Source organism: Muntiacus reevesi, chromosome 11 (assembly GCF_963930625.1).
Source record: "Muntiacus reevesi chromosome 11, mMunRee1.1, whole genome shotgun sequence".
NCBI classification, from domain to species: Eukaryota; Metazoa; Chordata; class Mammalia; order Artiodactyla; family Cervidae; genus Muntiacus; species Muntiacus reevesi.
In genome coordinates, this window is record NC_089259.1 from 81,103,666 (window position 1) to 81,122,210 (window position 18,545).

General features: G+C 51.1%; 2 protein-coding genes across 2 annotated transcripts; both read right to left on the reverse strand.

Annotated features, from left to right (window-relative positions):
• Positions 1-745: 745 nt before the first annotated feature.
• LOC136144158 (uncharacterized) lies at positions 746-1,779 on the reverse strand. The gene is made up of 2 exons (XM_065901817.1): positions 1,329-1,779; positions 746-1,251 (listed from the first exon to the last, which is right to left on the reverse strand). The coding sequence occupies exons 1-2, from the start codon at positions 1,777-1,779 to the stop codon at positions 746-748; spliced, it is 957 nt and encodes a 318-aa protein (XP_065757889.1).
• Positions 1,780-1,845: 66 nt separating this feature from the next.
• On the reverse strand, positions 1,846-2,969 carry LOC136144159 (uncharacterized). Its single transcript, XM_065901818.1, has 4 exons — positions 2,906-2,969; positions 2,597-2,662; positions 2,310-2,477; positions 1,846-2,129 (listed from the first exon to the last, which is right to left on the reverse strand). The coding sequence occupies exons 1-4, from the start codon at positions 2,967-2,969 to the stop codon at positions 1,846-1,848; spliced, it is 582 nt and encodes a 193-aa protein (XP_065757890.1).
• Between the last annotated feature and the right edge of the window lie 15,576 nt (positions 2,970-18,545).

The window sequence follows — 18,545 nt, forward strand, 5'->3', positions numbered from 1 at the left end:
CGCACACGGGCTCGGGGGGGCGCACACGGGCTCGGGGAGGCGCACACGGGCTCGGGAGATGTGTACACGGGCTCAGGGAGGCGCACACGGGCTCGGGGAGGCGCACACGGGCTCGGGGAGGCGCACACGGGCTCGGGGAGGCGCACACGGGCTCGGGAGATGTGTACACGGGCTCAGGGAGGCGCACACGGGCTCGGGAGATGTGTACACGGGCTCAGGGAGGCGCACACGGGCTCGGGGAGGCGCACACGGGCTCGGGAGATGTGTACACGGGCTCAGGGAGGCGCACACGGGCTCGGGGAGGCGCACACGGGCTCGGGAGATGTGCACACGGGCTCAGGGAGGCGCACACGGGCTCGGGGAGGTGCACACGGGCTCGGGAGATGTGTACACGGGCTCGGGGAGGCGCACACGGGCTCGGGGAGGCGCACACGGGCTCGGGGAGGTGCACACGGGCTCGGGAGATGTGTACACGGGCTCGGGGAGGCGCACACGGGCTCGGGGAGGCGCACACGGGCTCGGGAGATGTGTACACGGGCTCGGGGAGGCGCACACGGGCTCGGGGAGGCGCACACGGGCTCAGGGTATGTGCACACGGGCTCGGGAGATGTGTACACGGGCTCGGGGAGGCGCACACGGGCTCAGAGGATGTGCACACGGGCTCGGGGAGGGCGCACATGGGCTCGGGGGGGCGCACATGGGCTCAGGGAGGCACACACGGGCTCAGGGAGATGTGTACACGGGCTCAGGGAGGCGCACACGGGCTCAGGGAGGCGCACACGGGCTCAGGGGGGGCGCACACGGGCTCGGGAGCAGTGCACACGGGCTCAGGGAGGCGCACACGGGCTCGGGGAGGCGCACACGGGCTCGGGGAGGCGCACACGGGCTCGGGAGATGTGTACACGGGCTCAGGGAGGCGCACACGGGCTCGGGGAGGCGCACACGGGCTCAGGGAGGCACACACGGGCTCAGGGGGGGCGCACACGGGCTCGGGAGCAGTGCACACGGGCTCAGGGAGGCGCACACGGGCTCGGGGAGGCGCACACGGGCTCGGGAGATGTGTACACGGGCTCAGGGAGGCGCACACGGGCTCGGGGAGGCGCACACGGGCTCGGGGGGGCGCACACGGGCTCGGGGAGGCGCACACGGGCTCGGGAGATGTGTACACGGGCTCAGGGAGGCGCACACGGGCTCGGGGAGGCGCACACGGGCTCGGGGAGGCGCACACGGGCTCGGGGAGGCGCACACGGGCTCGGGAGATGTGTACACGGGCTCAGGGAGGCGCACACGGGCTCGGGAGATGTGTACACGGGCTCAGGGAGGCGCACACGGGCTCGGGGAGGCGCACACGGGCTCGGGAGATGTGTACACGGGCTCAGGGAGGCGCACACGGGCTCGGGGAGGCGCACACGGGCTCGGGAGATGTGCACACGGGCTCAGGGAGGCGCACACGGGCTCGGGGAGGTGCACACGGGCTCGGGAGATGTGTACACGGGCTCGGGGAGGCGCACACGGGCTCGGGGAGGCGCACACGGGCTCGGGGAGGTGCACACGGGCTCGGGAGATGTGTACACGGGCTCGGGGAGGCGCACACGGGCTCGGGGAGGCGCACACGGGCTCGGGAGATGTGTACACGGGCTCGGGGAGGCGCACACGGGCTCGGGGAGGCGCACACGGGCTCAGGGTATGTGCACACGGGCTCGGGAGATGTGTACACGGGCTCGGGGAGGCGCACACGGGCTCAGAGGATGTGCACACGGGCTCGGGGAGGGCGCACATGGGCTCGGGGGGGCGCACATGGGCTCAGGGAGGCACACACGGGCTCAGGGAGATGTGTACACGGGCTCAGGGAGGCGCACACGGGCTCAGGGAGGCGCACACGGGCTCAGGGGGGGCGCACACGGGCTCGGGAGCAGTGCACACGGGCTCAGGGAGGCGCACACGGGCTCGGGGAGGCGCACACGGGCTCGGGGAGGCGCACACGGGCTCGGGAGATGTGTACACGGGCTCAGGGAGGCGCACACGGGCTCGGGGAGGCGCACACGGGCTCAGGGAGGCACACACGGGCTCAAGGGGGGCGCACACGGGCTCGGGAGCAGTGCACACGGGCTCAGGGAGGCGCACACGGGCTCGGGGAGGCGCACACGGGCTCGGGAGATGTGTACACGGGCTCAGGGAGGCACACACGGGCTCAGGGGGGGGCGCACACGGGCTCAGAGGATGTGCACACGGGCTCAGGGGGGGCGCACATGGGCTCGGGGGGGCGCACATGGGCTCAGGGAGGCGCACACGGGCTCAGGGAGGCGCACACGGGCTCAGGGAGGCGCACACGGGCTCAGGGGGGGCGCACACGGGCTCGGGAGCAGTGCACACGGGCTCAGGGAGGCGCACACGGGCTCGGGGAGGCGCACACGGGCTCAGGGAGGCACACACGGGCTCAGGGAGGCGCACACGGGCTCGGGAGATGTGTACACGGGCTCAGGGAGGCGCACACGGGCTCAGGGGGGGGCGCACACGGGCTCAGAGGATGTGCACACGGGCTCAGGGGGGGCGCACATGGGCTCGGGGGGGCGCACACGGGCTCAGGGAGGCGCACACGGGCTCAGGGAGGCGCACACGGGCTCGGGAGATGTGTACACGGGCTCGGGGAGGCGCACACAGGCTCAGGGGGGGGCGCACACGGGCTCAGAGGATGTGCACACGGGCTCGGGGAGGCGCACACGGGCTCGGGAGATGTGTACACGGGCTCAGGGAGGCACACACGGGCTCAGGGAGGCGCACACGGGCTCGGGGGGGCGCACACGGGCTCAGGGGGGGGCGCACACGGGCTCAGAGGATGTGCACACGGGCTCAGGGGGGGCGCACATAGGCTCGGGGGGGCGCACACGGGCTCGGGGAGGCGCACACGGGCTCAGGGAGGCGCACACGGGCTCAGAGGATGTGCACACGGGCTCAGGGGGGGCGCACATGGGCTCGGGGGGGCGCACACGGGCTCAGGGAGGCGCACACGGGCTCAGAGGATGTGCACACGGGCTCAGGGAGGCGCACACGGGCTCAGGGAGATGTGTACACGGGCTCAGGGAGGCGCACACGGGCTCAGGGAGATGTGTACACGGGCTCGGGGAGGCGCACACGGGCTCGGGAGATGTGCACACGGGCTCAGTGGGGGCGCACACGGGCTCGGGAGCAGTGCACACGAGCTCAGGGAGGCGCACACAGGCTCAGGGGGGGCGCACACGGGCTCAGGGGATGTGCACACGGGCTCGGGGGATGCGCACACAGACTCAGGGGGGACGCACACGGGCTCGGGAGCAGTGCACACACGGGCTCCGGGACCGTGCACACGGGCTCGGGGGCAGCACACACGGGCTCAGGGGATGTGCACACGGGCTCGGGGGGGTGCACACGGACTCGGGGCGGGGTGGCACACACGGGCTCAGGGGTGGCGCACAGGGGCTTAGTTGCTCCGTGGCATGTGGGATCTTCCTGGACCACAGACTGAACCCATGTCCCCTCCATTGGCAGGTAGACTCTTATCCACTGAACCAATGGGGAAGCCTTATTTCAACCTTTTAACGAATGAAGTTTTAAAGAACCAACTACTTACTAAAAATAAGATTACCCGTTTCTTTCTTAAACAGTATGGCTCCAGCTAGACGTGGGGACCTCAAGTTCTCATGCCTAATCCTCCCCTAGATAGTGGTGTAACGGGGGGTGGGGGGACGGGACGGGCTCCTTCAACCTCCCAGGCTTCTGCTTTGCTCCTCTGTAAGTCAGAATGGAAGATTCCTCAGACCTCCAACACGCTGAGTACATCATTCTATGCACAGACAGGACCTTGGTACCAACAAAAATGAAGGAACACTCAAGGACAGGCTTGCTTTTTTTCTAACTTCGGTCCATCTTTCTGGGCAGAGGATAAATTGCTCACCTAGTGATGAAAACTAACAAAATAGAGAACATCAGAGAAAATGATCCTTTTAGAAATAGATGGTCACTCCCGCCTTCTAATTGCAAAGCACCAGAAAGATATCCTTCAAGAAAAATATCCTTCCCAGACCGAAACAACCATGTTTAGTATCCATACTTCATGGCAGGCGGATATTGTCAATTATTTCTCACTATTGTGTTAATGCTAGGGCTCCCCAGGGGACTCCATGGTAGAGAATCTGCCTGTCAAGGCAGGAGATGTGGGTTTGATCCTTGGGTTGGGAAGATTCCCCTGGAAAAGGGCATGGCAACCGACTCCAGTGTTCTTGCCTGGATAACCACATGGAGGGAGGAGCCTGGCGGCCGCAGTCCATAGAATCACAGGGTCAGACATGGCTGAAGGGCACACACACACACACCACGTTAATGCATAACCAAGTACATCATATCCAGAGGGAGAGAAAGTGACGTACAGGAGAACGCTGTCTAAGGCAACGTGCCGGAAGGAGGGAGGTAGGACCCACAGCACTGTGTTCCTAGGGATTTTCTTAGCATCTTGCCTCCCGGGCGAGAAAAACTGAGATCTGAACATGGTTAGTCTTACTGAATAAGCATCTGCTGTGAATCAAGGCTAAGGCACACCCCGCTGACTAAGTTCTAGACGCTCTGGGTCCAGTTAATAGAAAAGCACATCAGTGACCCCTGCAATCAGCCCTCCTCCCCCCGGCTCACGTGCCCTGGGAGCGGGCAGGGGCCATGCCGCATGTCCTGTAAGTGAAGTATGAACGGGGGGCCGTGTCCGCTCTGGGCAGGATCTGAGGTCCCGTGTGCCATCCTGCGCTCCGTCTCCTGCGCTGAGGTGCCTGTGTGCTCCGGGGGGCATGCCAGAAGTCGGTAGGGCTCCTCCCAGCCTGAGCACCACCTCCAAGCCCACGGCCTGGGGCTCTGAAACCACCCAGGTTTACCGTGAACTCCCCATGAGCCCCAGAGGACTGCGGCATCCAGCACGGATTCTCTGGGGATTTGAAGAGGCAGCGACACCTGGACCATCTGACAAAGGATGTCCCTGGCCCTGCAGGGGTATGCCCTGGTGAGAGACGGACCGGTCAGCTACACGTGGGTCCTTTTCACGTGGCCAGAGTGCCTTGAAGGACAGAGAAGGGAGGGGAGGCTGAGTGAGACTGGGTCGTCATGGAGACGAGACGTTTAGGGAAGTTTCTGTTGAAGAGATCAGATAGCAGAGAGAACAAAGAAGTTGCTTCATGAGATGCTTGAATAAAGAGTGTTCCGGGAAAGGAGAGAACCGGGGACAAATTCCCAGAAGCCAGACAAGCTTGGCTTATCCCAGGAGCTAGGCTTATTTTCACAGGCTAGGCTCACTCAGCTAGGGTTGAGATTCTGTGTTGTTCCACCTTCATCCCGCCACCGCAGGTGGCTGAGAAGGGAAGTGACATGACCTGACTGATACTGAAAAGGCCACCATCTGACTGCAAGAGATTGCAAACAAGGTCTGGGCTTAAAAATCATACTGAGTGAGTTCAAGAGAAGCGGAGTATTGTTCTGCAGAAAGCATTTCAGTTGACTTCAACCCAACACTTCGTGAAACTCTTTAATAGTTCCTAAAGAAAAATATGGTATCTATCATAACCCAGCTATTCCATTCCTAGATGTTTACTCAACAGAAATAAAAACATATACCCCACAAATACTCGTACACAGGTGTTCACAGCAATTTTATTTATTAGACCAGAAGAGGAAACATCCCAAATGCCCGTCAGCAAAATGAACAGTCTCTGATATATCCATACAGTGAGAAACCACTCACCAATACAAAGGATTAAACTCGATGCACACAGCAGTGCCGATGAACCTCAAACTCATTTTGCTGAGTCAAAGAAAACAGATGCGGAAGATTAAATCGTGCACTCGTGTATAAAACTCTGTACAGAGTGAGCTAATCTCCAGCAGCAGAAACAAGGTTGCTGGTTATCTGGGAAACGGGGGGAACAGATTTATAGAGAGGTGAGGAAACTAGGATCTCAGACATCCTACTGCATGTGAACGTCTGTGTGCTGGCATCTCACGGGGGCTTTAATTTGCGTTTCCCTGGTGACTAACAGGGTTGAGCATCTTATGTGTCTGTTTATCTGTACATCTTCTTTTGTAAGATGTCTCTGCAATCTCCTGCCATTTTTAATTGGATTTCTCATCTTCTTAATATTGAGATGGAAACATAGAATTATACATTCATACAAAATGAATGGATACAAACTACTTTCTTGTGAGTGGCTTTTTTATTTAGCATACAAAAATACACTGAAAAGAAAGATTTCAAAAGCTAAACTTGTAACATTACTTCAATCTTCAAGGTCTTTGCCAAGTAATTAAATGCTAAAATCTTGGCGAGCGTTCCCCTATTAATAAACTCTTCTTCCCCTTCGCATGTCCATATTATCTATATTTTCATTGGAAACTTTCTGTGTATCTCTGGTTTATCATGCTTATTCATGGAGAATCAGATGCTTGGTGCTCCTTAATTCTATTTGCTATTGTTTTATGTATCCACATAAATATGCTTTCTTAGGTTAGTCTGAGTTTGGGCAGTGTTTCTGTGTGTGTGTGTGTGTGTGTGTGTGTGTATGTACCAGGCAGTGTTTTCATCACATTTTGATACTCTAGTTTTGTTGACTTATGAAAAAGAAGTCTTTTTAAAGCTCTGCAATGGTTTAAACAGCACTGACACTGTCCTTGGAGTCGGGAAGGGACTCTCCAGTGAAACTGGACCAGGTGCTTTTTTGGAGGGGTAGCACTTTTCACAGGGAAAAAAGTGGGATTTGTCTGTTTCTAGAAGGTTTAAGCAGTGCAACAATGCCGGTAAAGCTTATGGGACTTCAGGACACAACGTTGATGTTCAAGGTAGACCTCAGTTTCAAGGCGGCCGCAATTTCAAGAGATTCTCCCATCTGAGGAACTATAGTTTGCCTTGCAAATACTTTGGAAGGAAGGGAGATTTACAAGAAAGCCACATCACCAGCCGTTACACCATCCTCAACATTTCATGTTCCTGAGTAATTCATAAGAATGGGAGAGGTTTAATCGGGGAATCCCAGCATTGACAATTCTCCTTTGTCACATCTTTCTGACTCCAAGCAGAGGGACTATCCATTGTTGGGCTCAAACAGAATATAAAATTAAATTAAATTAGCTGACTTATGCTTTGTGACCTTTAAACCTTAAAAGATGATGCTGTGAAAGTGCCGCACTCAGTATACCAACAAACTTGGAAAACTCAGCAGTGGCCACAGGACTGGAAAAGGTCCGTTTTCATTCCAGTCCCTAAGAAAGGCATTGCTAAAGAATGTTCAAACTACTGCACAATTGCACTTATCTCACAAGCTAGCAAAGTAATGCTCAAAATTCTCCAAGCCAGGCTTCAACAGTACATGAACCATGAACTTCCAGATGATCAAGCTGGATTTAGAAAGGGCAGAGGAAACAGAGATTAAATTGCCAACATCCGTTGGGTCATCGAAAAAGCAAGAGAGTTCCAGAAAAACATATATTTCTGCTTTATTGACTACACCAAAACCTTTGACTATGTGGATCACAACAAACTGTGGGAAATTCTCGAAGAGATGGGAATACCAGACCACCTTACCTACCTCCTGAGAAATCTGTATGCAGGTCAAGAATCAACTGTTGGAACTGTACATGGAACAACAGACTGATTCCAAATAGGAAAAGGAGTACATCAAGGCTGTATATTGTCACCTTGCTTCTTTAACTTATATGCAAAGTACATCATGAGAAACACTGGGCTGGATGGAGCACAAGCTGGATTCAAGATTGCCAGGAGAAATATCAATAACCTCAAATATGGAGATGACACCACCCTTATGGCAGAAAGTGAAGAACTAAAGAGCTTGTTAATGAAAGTGAAAGAGGAGAGTGAAAAAGTTGGCTTAAAGTTCAACATTCAGAAAACTAAGATCATGACATCTTGTCCCATCACTTCATAGCAAATAGATGGGAAAACAATGAAAACAGTGACACACTTTATCTTTTGGGGTTCCAAAATCACTGCAGATGGTGATTGCAGCCCTGAAATTAAAAGATGGTTGCTCCTTGGAAGAAAAGCTATTACCAACCTCGACAGCATATTAAAAAGCAGAGACATTACTTTGCCAACAAAGGTCCATCTAGTCAAAGCTATGGTTTTTCCAGTGGTCATGTATGGGTGTGAGAGTTGTACTATAAAGAAAGCTGAGCACTGAAGAATTGATGCTTTCTGCTTTTAAACTGTGGTGTTAGAGAAGACTCTTGAGAGTCCCTTGGACTGCAAGGAGATCAACTGGTCAATCCTAAAGGAAATCAATCCTGAATATTTATTAGAAGGGCTGATGCTGAAGTTGAAGCTTCAATACTTTGGCCACCTGATGGAAAGAATGGACTCACTGGAAAAGACCCCGATGCTGGGGAAGATTGAAGGCAGGAGGAGAAGGGGACAACAGAGTATGAGATGGTTGGATGGCATCACCGATTCGATGGACATGAGTTGGAACAAGCTCTGGGAGTTGGTGATAGACGGGGAGGCCTGGCATGCCACAGTCCATGGAGTTGCAAAGAGTCGGACATGACTGAGCGACTGAACAGAATTGACTTACGTTTTGTGACCTTCCATGATATCACCTTATTTTTCTGTATTTAGACTCCTCTATGTCTTTTCTCTCAGCACCCTTCCTGCTGAAGCTCCAATACATTGGCCACATGATGGGAAGAGGCTCATTGGAAAAGACCCTGATGCTGGGAAAGATTGAGGGAAGGAGAAGAAGGGGGCGACAGAGGACAAGATGGCTGGATAGCGTCATCAACTCAATGGACATGAGTTAGAGCAAATTCTGGGAGATAGTGAAAGACAGGGAGGCCTGGCATGCTGCAGTCTGTGGGGTCGCAAAGAGTCGGACATGACTTAGTAGCTGAACAAAACAACCCTTCCTTTGCCTCTTTCTAGGTAATCGGTGCCTAGTGTTTGGGTTTCTTCTCTTGCATTTTGTCTTTATGCATTGCTCATTACCAAAGCCGAAATCTTTGCTTGGTATGGAAAACCCCAAGCGGCCACTCACGTACAGGCGTCATGGGTGATGATGCCATGTGCCCCTTCTATCAACTGTATTGATATCATTTGCTCAAAATAGACCCGGACCTAGTGAACAGAGGAACTGAATTAGCTGCTGACATAGTTAACACATACACTCACCCACGGCTCATTCCTTCTAGAAAAAAAAAGTTGGGTCATTAACCTGTGATCCAGAATAAGCTTTAGTGACCTCAGATGGTAAGCAATTCCAGCCTGCAGCAATGTGAGTGGCTGTCCCCGACTCTCTTATTTATAGTACAAGGGACAAGAGTGTGTCATGCAGAATCGAAAATGCTTTCCTATTGGCCTTATTCATCAACCTGGTATTAGCTTCTCTTGGGTGAAATATTATTAGCTTGTTTAAGCTTCATCAGGTTTTATAAACTCCAGAATTAACATTTCGCCTACATGGTGTAGTGGAATGTATTTTTCTTTTGCTTCATAATGAGCAATCATGTTTCAGGTGCCCTGTGAATCCACAGCAAACGAATTAATCTTTGTCTAACAATGTTAATTAGGGTGGTATTTAGACCTGAGTCTCCCGAACACTCTTGGGGCCATGACTCACTCAGAGGTCCTCAAGTTGACATAAAAAGCTATCAGCTCACTTTCCTTTGTGAGTAGAATTTCTGACAAATATTTATACATTTTAAGTTTAAATGTAATTATTATTGTTTTTTAGGCAGGCAAAGATACTGTGATTTTCCATGAGTTCCTGGTGAAAAGTCACAGGATTTCCTACCAAGACATCATCTCTGGCAATTCTCCAGGCTGATGGCAATCTGAGGGCATGGCAGGCATGTGACAAAATTGAGCCACTTTCATAAAAATCAGATGTAACTGAGTCACACGGATGGATGATCCAGACTGGTTGATTCATTGGTACAAAAGCACGATTCACCCCAGGGAACAATCTTCCAGAAGTGAAAATGACAAATAAATTTCAATGTCAGGAAGACTTCTCTGTGACCTATTGGAGGAAAATTCTGCATGGTCAGGACGCCTCCCTAAAGAGACACTACTCAGGGAACATCTATTAGCAGTAAGTAGGTGAAGGTTCCAATACATCCTGACTTGTGCCAGTTAATGTCTGGAATCAAAGGCTATGGAAACCAGGAGATAAACTATAAGTAAAGCAGAAACATGCAGAAATACTTGGCAGGGCTAACTGCATTCCTTTAAGGCTATGGATGAAGTAACTCGGAGCACGACTGAAGTTAATGTGAAATAAATGAATTGTTTGGTGGAGGCACTTGGCAGGCAAAGGGGATACACAGAAGAACAGCCTGGGGATTATTACTGAAATACGGAAAAGCTGTGGATTTTTGCCAGCTTTCCAGTGACTTAATAAGCTGTGACGTTTATAAAAAGCCTAGTATGTTCCATGCTTCTAAATTTATAACAAAAATATCAACAAAACTGTCCAGATAGAATTTGTATTCTGGCTATGGCTCTTAACCATGAAATATTAGCATATATGCACATGAAACAAAATGTACTTGACTTGTTTGAATGCTGCATTTTCTCTTTTAATTAGGGCTTTTACTTCCTGATCTGTAGGTAGTCAGTAAATGAAAGGTTCATTTCACGCATGTTTCTAGTTACCTGGCAGATTTTGGATTTAGGAGCCCAGACCTTCCTCTCTGGCTCCCTCCTCACCTCCCTCTCCACCCTGCTACCCCCCTATTCCTTCCTCTCTTCCTTTCTTCCTTAACTTGAGCCGGTCCGCCCACAAAATTGAGAACCAATCACAAGTTACTGATTCCTTGATGAGCCCACTGTTCAATGGAATTAAAGCTGGTTGGTAACTATTTGACACCCAATAATGTTTACATGTATAGCTACTGAAAATCGTTAATGACAGAGAAATAAGATTTCCAGAAAGTCTACTAGGATGCTATTATCAAGCATGAATTTCAGCCAATAGCCTCTGAAACAGCCCTCCAAGACAAAGCAAAAGACAGCAAAGCATGACCACACTTAACGATACACATTTTAGAAAGGAAAGTTCATCCACAGGGTGCTGATCTGAGATACACCAATGTGCATCTTACATACGTTCTCTTTCCTGCCCCGAACAGCAGACTGCCAGACAGACAGCCATAGGAGATGTTTCTCCCCCGCCCCTCCAGACTCCCCCCTCAGGGACCAGAAAACTTGGCAGCCAAGCTTGTGCTATAAATGGGGGTTGTTTTGCAGTTGGCTGTCCAGGATAGCTCCCTTGATACCAAAAGAACACCCACCACCATCACCATTTTTCATACGCTTAGTGTGTCCACATAAAAATAAGAACAATGACGGAACACTGAGGTCAGGAGCATGGGGGAGTCTAGACTGCACAGTTGGTATTCCTGAAGGATGGAGAGAGGCATGGTGGCCAGGCCTGGGGAGACTTGCATGCACCCGGCCAGCTTGGGGTGTCCAAGGACCCCCTGCGGGACTGAGTAGATGCTCCCTGTAGACCACCCCACATGGAAGCTCAGCCGGCCTCAACAGATAGCTCCAGGCTGCCCCCACCAACTCCCATCGTTTGAGTAGAAGGGCATCTCTCAGTCCACTGGGCACTGGGGTGCTGGATGCTGACACTTGGTCCACCAGCTGTTTGGCCAGTGTTGGGTCTGACTGAGCACTCTTCAGGCTGAGTACACACACACATGCACACACAGAGAAAGCGTGGGAGTGACCCAACAGGTGAGGGATGTGAGGTCACCCCCTGACCTGTCAGGGTTGGGGAAGGCCTCTGAAAATGAACTGAACACCCAGAACAATGCTTTCTATATTGTTTAATGACCTTATTGGGATGCAAGAAAGGTCTCCAAGAAGCCAAAGGAAAAGTCCATTAGACTTGCAACAAAGGGGATGTGGATGAGAAAGTTAAAAAATTAAAATAATTCAAGAAGTGCAATAAAGCAAGTGATTTGGCATGGGGAAGAGTAAACAGTGGTATTGCAGGAAGGGGCCCCCTTCCAGAGCCGGAAACTGGGCTCTTGTCTAACACTGGGAAATGAATAGTCCAAGGAGTGGCATGTGGTGAGAAAGCAAGAGATTTTATTGGGAAGGGGCGCCCGGGCGGAGAGCAGGAGGGCAAGGGAACCCAGGAGGACTGCTCTGCCACGTGGCTGGCAGTCTTGGGTTTTGTGGTGATGGGACTAGTTTCCGGGTTGTCTTCGGCCAATCACTCTAACTCAGAGTCCTTCCTGGTGGTGCACGCCTTGTCCAGCCAAGATGGACGCCAGAGAGGAGGATTCTGGGAGGTGGTCGGACATGTGGTGTCTCCTTCTGACCTCTCCTGAACTCTTCCGGTTGGCGGAGGCTCATTAGTTCCGGGTTCCTTCCCAGGACCTCCTGTGTAAAACAGCTCACGCAGATGGTTACTGCGGTGCCCGGCCAGGGCGGGCGGTTCCTGTCAGTGCGCTTCCCCTGACGGTGGGAACTGATACTGTGAGAAGGAAATCAGAACCGTGGAGCTGCCTGAAGACCCCTCCCAGAACCCAGAAGAAAACCGTTCTGCACTGCCTCCCACTGTGGGCCCACTTGGCGTCCTGCGTGTGGGGTGAGGGTGTACCCGAGAGGCCAGCGGGCCAGCGGCCCTGGAAGCCAGCTGCTGGCCGCCACCGCGGACGCTCGGCAGAGAATGTGAACCGCGGTCGAGCTGAGCGCATGAATCAGAGGATGCAAGTCTGCTCTAGGCAACCGGGGAAACCGTAGCCCAGCTTCACTGAGGGTGACCGCCGTGCCTGGAAACCCCTGTGGTGCCAGGACGGTGCAGGTGAGACACGGCTTTTTGCGGTCTGGAGAAATTTGAATTATTGTTGGTGAACAGTGGCCCCCATCTCAAGACAGAGAAGGCCTGCCTGCAGTTTCTCTCCTGACAGGTAGTATGCCCTGCATCTTGTCTCCCTGAGACGGAAACACTCCAAGCTGCTTTGTCCATGAGGATTTGTGCGATCTTCTTTGAAGCAGAAAGCTACCTGCAGCGTTCTGTGGTTTGTTTAGAGCACAAACACTGCATTGTTATGTGTTGGCCAGGACTTTCCCTTTTGCTCTGGCTCTCTCTTACTGTTTTATAAGTCTCACCAGGGTCCGATATGATTTACCCTGGGTCCTCTAGGACAGGAACTGTGAATTAGTATTGCTGTATGTCGTAGAGGAATTCTCAAATAGATTTTTCCCCCCATGGAAAAATTTAATCAAGAAAGAATAGAGACTACACAAAAGGAGTTATTTAACAAAAATAAAAATGAAGAAAAGAAGGGAAGGAAAAAGGAAAGACAGATGGCAGATAGAAAAGAATCCCCAAAGGCAGGCCATGTAAGACGTCACGACCCACCAGCCCCAACTCTATGGAGGGGGACGCTTGGGGCTGGTTGCGCTTTTCCCAAACGTCCCCCCAACATCTCCTGTTCTGTGTGTGTTTCTACAATGTGATGCTGCGGCTATCCCATCACCACCTTTAATGGAGTTCCTCTTCCCTTGAATCTGGGAGTTTCCATCAGCTTTGGCCCGAGGAGTGTGGAGGAGGGGAAATGCCCTGTGACTTTGGTGTGGGCCACGAAAGGCGGCACGCTGTCTGCCTCACCCACTGGAGCCCTCACCTGGGGAGCCTGGAGCTGGCAGGTGAAGTCTGACGACCCAGAGGCAGCCACGTGGACAGGAAGCCCCACCACACGGGAGACCTCAGGGTGTGCTCAGCTCAGCAGTCCTCATCTAGGAGGCATCGCAGCCCAGGACCAGACGTGTGAGCCATCAAGCCTCTCGGCGATTTCCAGCCAGGGTTCGCCATGAGGCTTCCCACGTGAGACCCCAGATGTCATGGAGCAGGGACAAGCCGTTCCCACTGGGCTCTGTGTGACCTCCAGACCTACACAACGCGTGAGCACAGTCAAATCTCAGGCCACTAAGTTTCAGTATGGGTTGAATTGTGTGCCCTTGTAATTCACCTACTGACATCCTAAGCCCCAGGACCTCAGAATGTGGCCTTATTTGGTGATGACCAATGTAGGTAGTTGCTCCCCTGGTGACTCAGATGGCAAAGAGTCTGCCTGCAGTGCAGGAGACCCGGGTTCAATCCCTGGGTCGGGAAGATCCCCTGGAGAACGGTATGGCAACCCACTCCAGTATTCTTGCCTGGAGAATCCCATGGACAGAGGAGCCTGGTGGGGCTACAGTCCATGGGGCTGCAGAGACTCAGACATGACTGAGTGAATAACACTTACTTAAAAGAAGAAAGAGGAAGGCAGGCTGGAGAAGGTGCTGAATGACAAATCGGAACTTCCAACCTTCCCTCTGAGTTGAATAGAGCCCCATCCCCCCACCTGCCCCCCTGGGGTACTGCCGCTATCCAAGGTGAACTAGACAAGAAGGGTTTTCGTGACAGCCCCAAACACTCTTCTCCAAGGAGGAACACGTACCTGCCTTGAAAACTTAGCCGTGGACCCGCCTGCTGAAAACTGTCTCATTCCCCTTCTGGATCCCGTGCTTTCTGCAGAATCACAGATCACAGGCTGCCCCGTGGGAGGCAGCCATGGGTCTTTTTGATTTTTGTCTGGCTGCCTTCCACCTTATCTTCCTCGCTGGCTACAGTTTTCAAAACCTGAGGCATTTTCTGTTCCGGTTTCAGCCGAAGTCTTCAGTCTGATCCCTGGGAATAATTGGCCTGCCCTTCATCTGCAATGCAGACTCATATCTCGGGCAGCACAGAGCCCGGCCGCCCCCTGGAGCTCAGATGATAACCAGATTGGACCATCACCTCCTGCACCGAGATTATAAGCAAAAATGCCCTTCTGTTTCTTGATGTACTTCTGAATGTATGTTTTCTGCCCAATTCGGAAGGTAACTAATTTGCCTTGGACCACCTCCAGTACCTAATCCTTGGACTCACTCTTGCATTTGACTAGCACAATGCAGAAGTTTTTAGGGGGTCTTGTGAAGCCACTGATGAACAAGGCAGCCTAACCCAGTGATCACAAGTGCAGACTCTGAAGCTAAATTGTCTTGGGTCTGAATCTGCATTGTATAAACCTAAGCAAGGTACATCATTTCAGGGCTTTTTGTTTGTTTCTTTATGCCTGATCAGCTCTGCCTGCTATGGATCAGAGCCGTGCCTGGGCTGGCAGCTCCTCTTTGAAAAGGCAAAACTGTTTTATTTTTCCAGACTTATTTATTTTTAACTGAAGGAAATTTTCTTCACAATATTGTGTTGGCCGATGCCACACATCCACAGATCAGCCATAGGTATACATGTGTCCCCTCCCTCTTTAGCTTTCCTCCCACCTCCCACCCCATCCCACCCTCAGGTTGTTACAGAGCCTGGGCTTGAGTTCCCTGGGTCATACTGCAAAGCCCACTGGTTATCTGTGTTACATACACACACATGGTAATGTATATGTTTCCATGCTACTCTCTCCGCTTGTCCCACCCTGTCCTTCCTCCTCCCACCCCGCCCGTGTCCATAAGCTTGTTCTCTATGCCTGTGTCTGCACTGTTGTCCTGGAAATAGGTTCATCGGTACCATCTTTCTAGATTCCATAAATATCCACTAATATATGACATTTGTTTTTCTCTTTCTGACTTACTTCACTCTGTACAACAGGCCCTAGGTTCACCCACCTCATTAGAAGTGACTCAGATATGTTGCTTTTTATGGCTGGGTAATATTCCACTGTATATATGTACCATGGTTTCTTTATCCACTCATCTGATGACGAACATTTAGGTTATTTCCATGTCCTAGCTATTGTAAATAATGTTGCAAGGAACACTGAGGCACATGTGACCTTTGTCAATTTTGGTTCATATGGTAGTTCTACTCCCAGTTTTTTGAGGAATCTCCATTCTGTCTTCCTTGCTGCTAAGTCGCTTCAGTCGTGTCCGACTCTGTGCGACCCCATAGACGGCAGCCCACCAGGCTCCTCCGTCCCTGGGAGTCTCCAGGCAAGAACACTGGAGTGGGCTGCCATTTCCTTCTCCAAAGCATGAAAGTGAAAAGTGAAAGTGAAGTCATTCAGTTGTGTCCGACTCTTCGTGACCCCATGGACTGCAGCCCACCAGGCTCCTCCATCCATGGGATTCTCCAGGCAAGAGTACTGGAGTGGGGTGCCATCGCCTTCTCCTCTGTCTTCCATAGTGAGTGGCTGTATCACTTTACATTCCCACCAACAGGGGCATGACGGTTTTGAGGCTGTTCTCTTATATTTTCATGAGATAAGATGTTGAGTTCTTAGGTAAATCTGGGAGTGAGAAAATACGTTGATAAATAATGTGCAGAGGAAAGGACAATATTTGCAGATATGCAAACAAATGTGAGTGTTCTTTCCCGTAAAGCTTCCCCCTTCATCTCCTTTAAATGCAATTCAATGTTAACAAGACCCCTGAGGGCAGCACGTTTCTAAAGAAGGTTCACTGCTCTCCTTTCCTTTACTGTCCACACCATGGTGGGGGTGGGGGGCAGGTCATGGCCGAGGAACAAAGTCTGTCATTGAGTACTTTTCCATATTTTCATATTCTTGCTCTTTGCCACCATCGAGAAAGAGAGATACTTAAGGGAAACTTACGAACAACTTGCCTGACATCCAACAGCTCGCATAAGAGAGTTAGTATGATCAAGCCGGTCCGTTCTAAAGGAAATCAGCCTTCAATACTCATTGGAAGGACTGATGCTGACGCGCCAGTGCTTTGGCCACCTGATGCAGAGAACTGACTCACTGGAAAAGACCCTGATGCTGGGAAAGACTGAGGGCAGGAGGAGAAGGGGATGACAGAGGATGAGATGGTTGGATGGCATCACCCACTCCATGGACATGAGTTTGAGCCAGCTCTGGGAAACAGTGAAAGACAGCGAAGACTGGCGTGCTGCAGTCCATGGGGTCCCAGAGAAATCAGATGGGACAGTGACTGAACAACAATAAATTTCAAAGGACACCTGTTAAGAAATTGCATAAAGCTGGCATTTCTATCCACGCACTTAATTTGAAAGTGGTAACTGTTATGAATACATCTTCTATTTGCATTCTAATTTCTATAACATCTTTCAAGACAGAGCTTCTGAGTGTGCATGTGTGTGTGTGCGTGTGTGCATACATATATATATGAGTACTCACCAAATAAAAATCCCTTTGTGGAAATTATGGGCTCTTATTTATGAAATTCTAGGATGCGTTTATGCATTATCCAAGCTAATGAAGGCAATTAGATAACAAAAGGTTAAAGAATGGGAAACCTGTTAAATCAACTCTTTGGATTAATGATCTCCAGGAGAATGCTTCCCATGGGCCACATCAAAGCAGAGGAGGGCTGGGGAGATGAGAGGTATATTTGCATATGATTTGTATGTCATTTGTATGTCATTAGCATATGTGTGCTTGCTCTGAAGTCTCTAACTTTCATGTAAAAAAATCTCCCTTAAGAAGTCCTCCTTTTTTCTATGTAGCCTCATCCATTCACAGAGGTAGCAGACCTGTATGACTATGATATAGCAAAAAAAAGATGAAATTATGATAGCCAGCTGAAAAAAGTCGTAGGGACAGTGGGTATTGCTCAAAAATTTTGCTGGGCCATTAACAGCTTAGAGTTTAGAGAATATGAATGAATGAATCAGGTGGAAGGAAGTGGTTCTTCTAATCTTGCCTTGACCAAGAGTGTCTAACTGGTTAGCAAATCATTTTCTACCCACAATACAAGGTTAGATTTTATTTTATTTATTTTTTGTAATAAGATATTAAATTTTTGAAAGTATGCAGGGTTGACCCTGGGAAAAAAATCGAAAATCAGTGATTTCTTGTCTGGGGTCCCCTTTCTATGCCAGTGTTTGCTGCTATCCATTGCTCCCCTTCCCAATTCGTCAAAATCCCACAGGCCTTGCTCTCTCCTGAACACCAGCTCTTCAACCAAACAAAAACCTGCTTTCAGAAAGGGTGTCAGTCATATCAGTCATTTGCACTTTAGTATAAACTTACTAACAGCTCATTCATTAGACAATAGCCGCCATCAAGCACCTACTTTTTATTGATTCTTTCATTTAAAGAGATTTTCTGAGGGCTTCAGAGATTCCAGCTGCCATGCCAAAGATGCAGAGATCAGAGCCCAGCCTCTGCCCTTTGCTCACTGTTTACACCAAGAAATGGGACCAGACGAACCCTTCAGCATTCATCATGCTTCTCTTGAGTGCCAGGAAGAACTTAGGATAAGTTCTGGGGAGACTCAGAGGGAGTAGGACACAGCAACCACCCTTAAAGTATTCACACCCTCATGAGAAGTGTATAAGGGCTTTCCTTCTGTGAAACTTGAGGTCATTCTAAAACATTCTGTGGACCGTGGAAGTAGAGGAACTCAGTGATTCAACAAACATGGGTACTATTAAAATATTTGATTTCTCCATGCTTTTGTCAACTTGCGGTTTTTGGTTCCTTGTTCAGAGGGGATAAACACACACAGAACCCAGCTTGTATTCAAGTGGATTTTTGTTGCTTGGCGTGTGGTG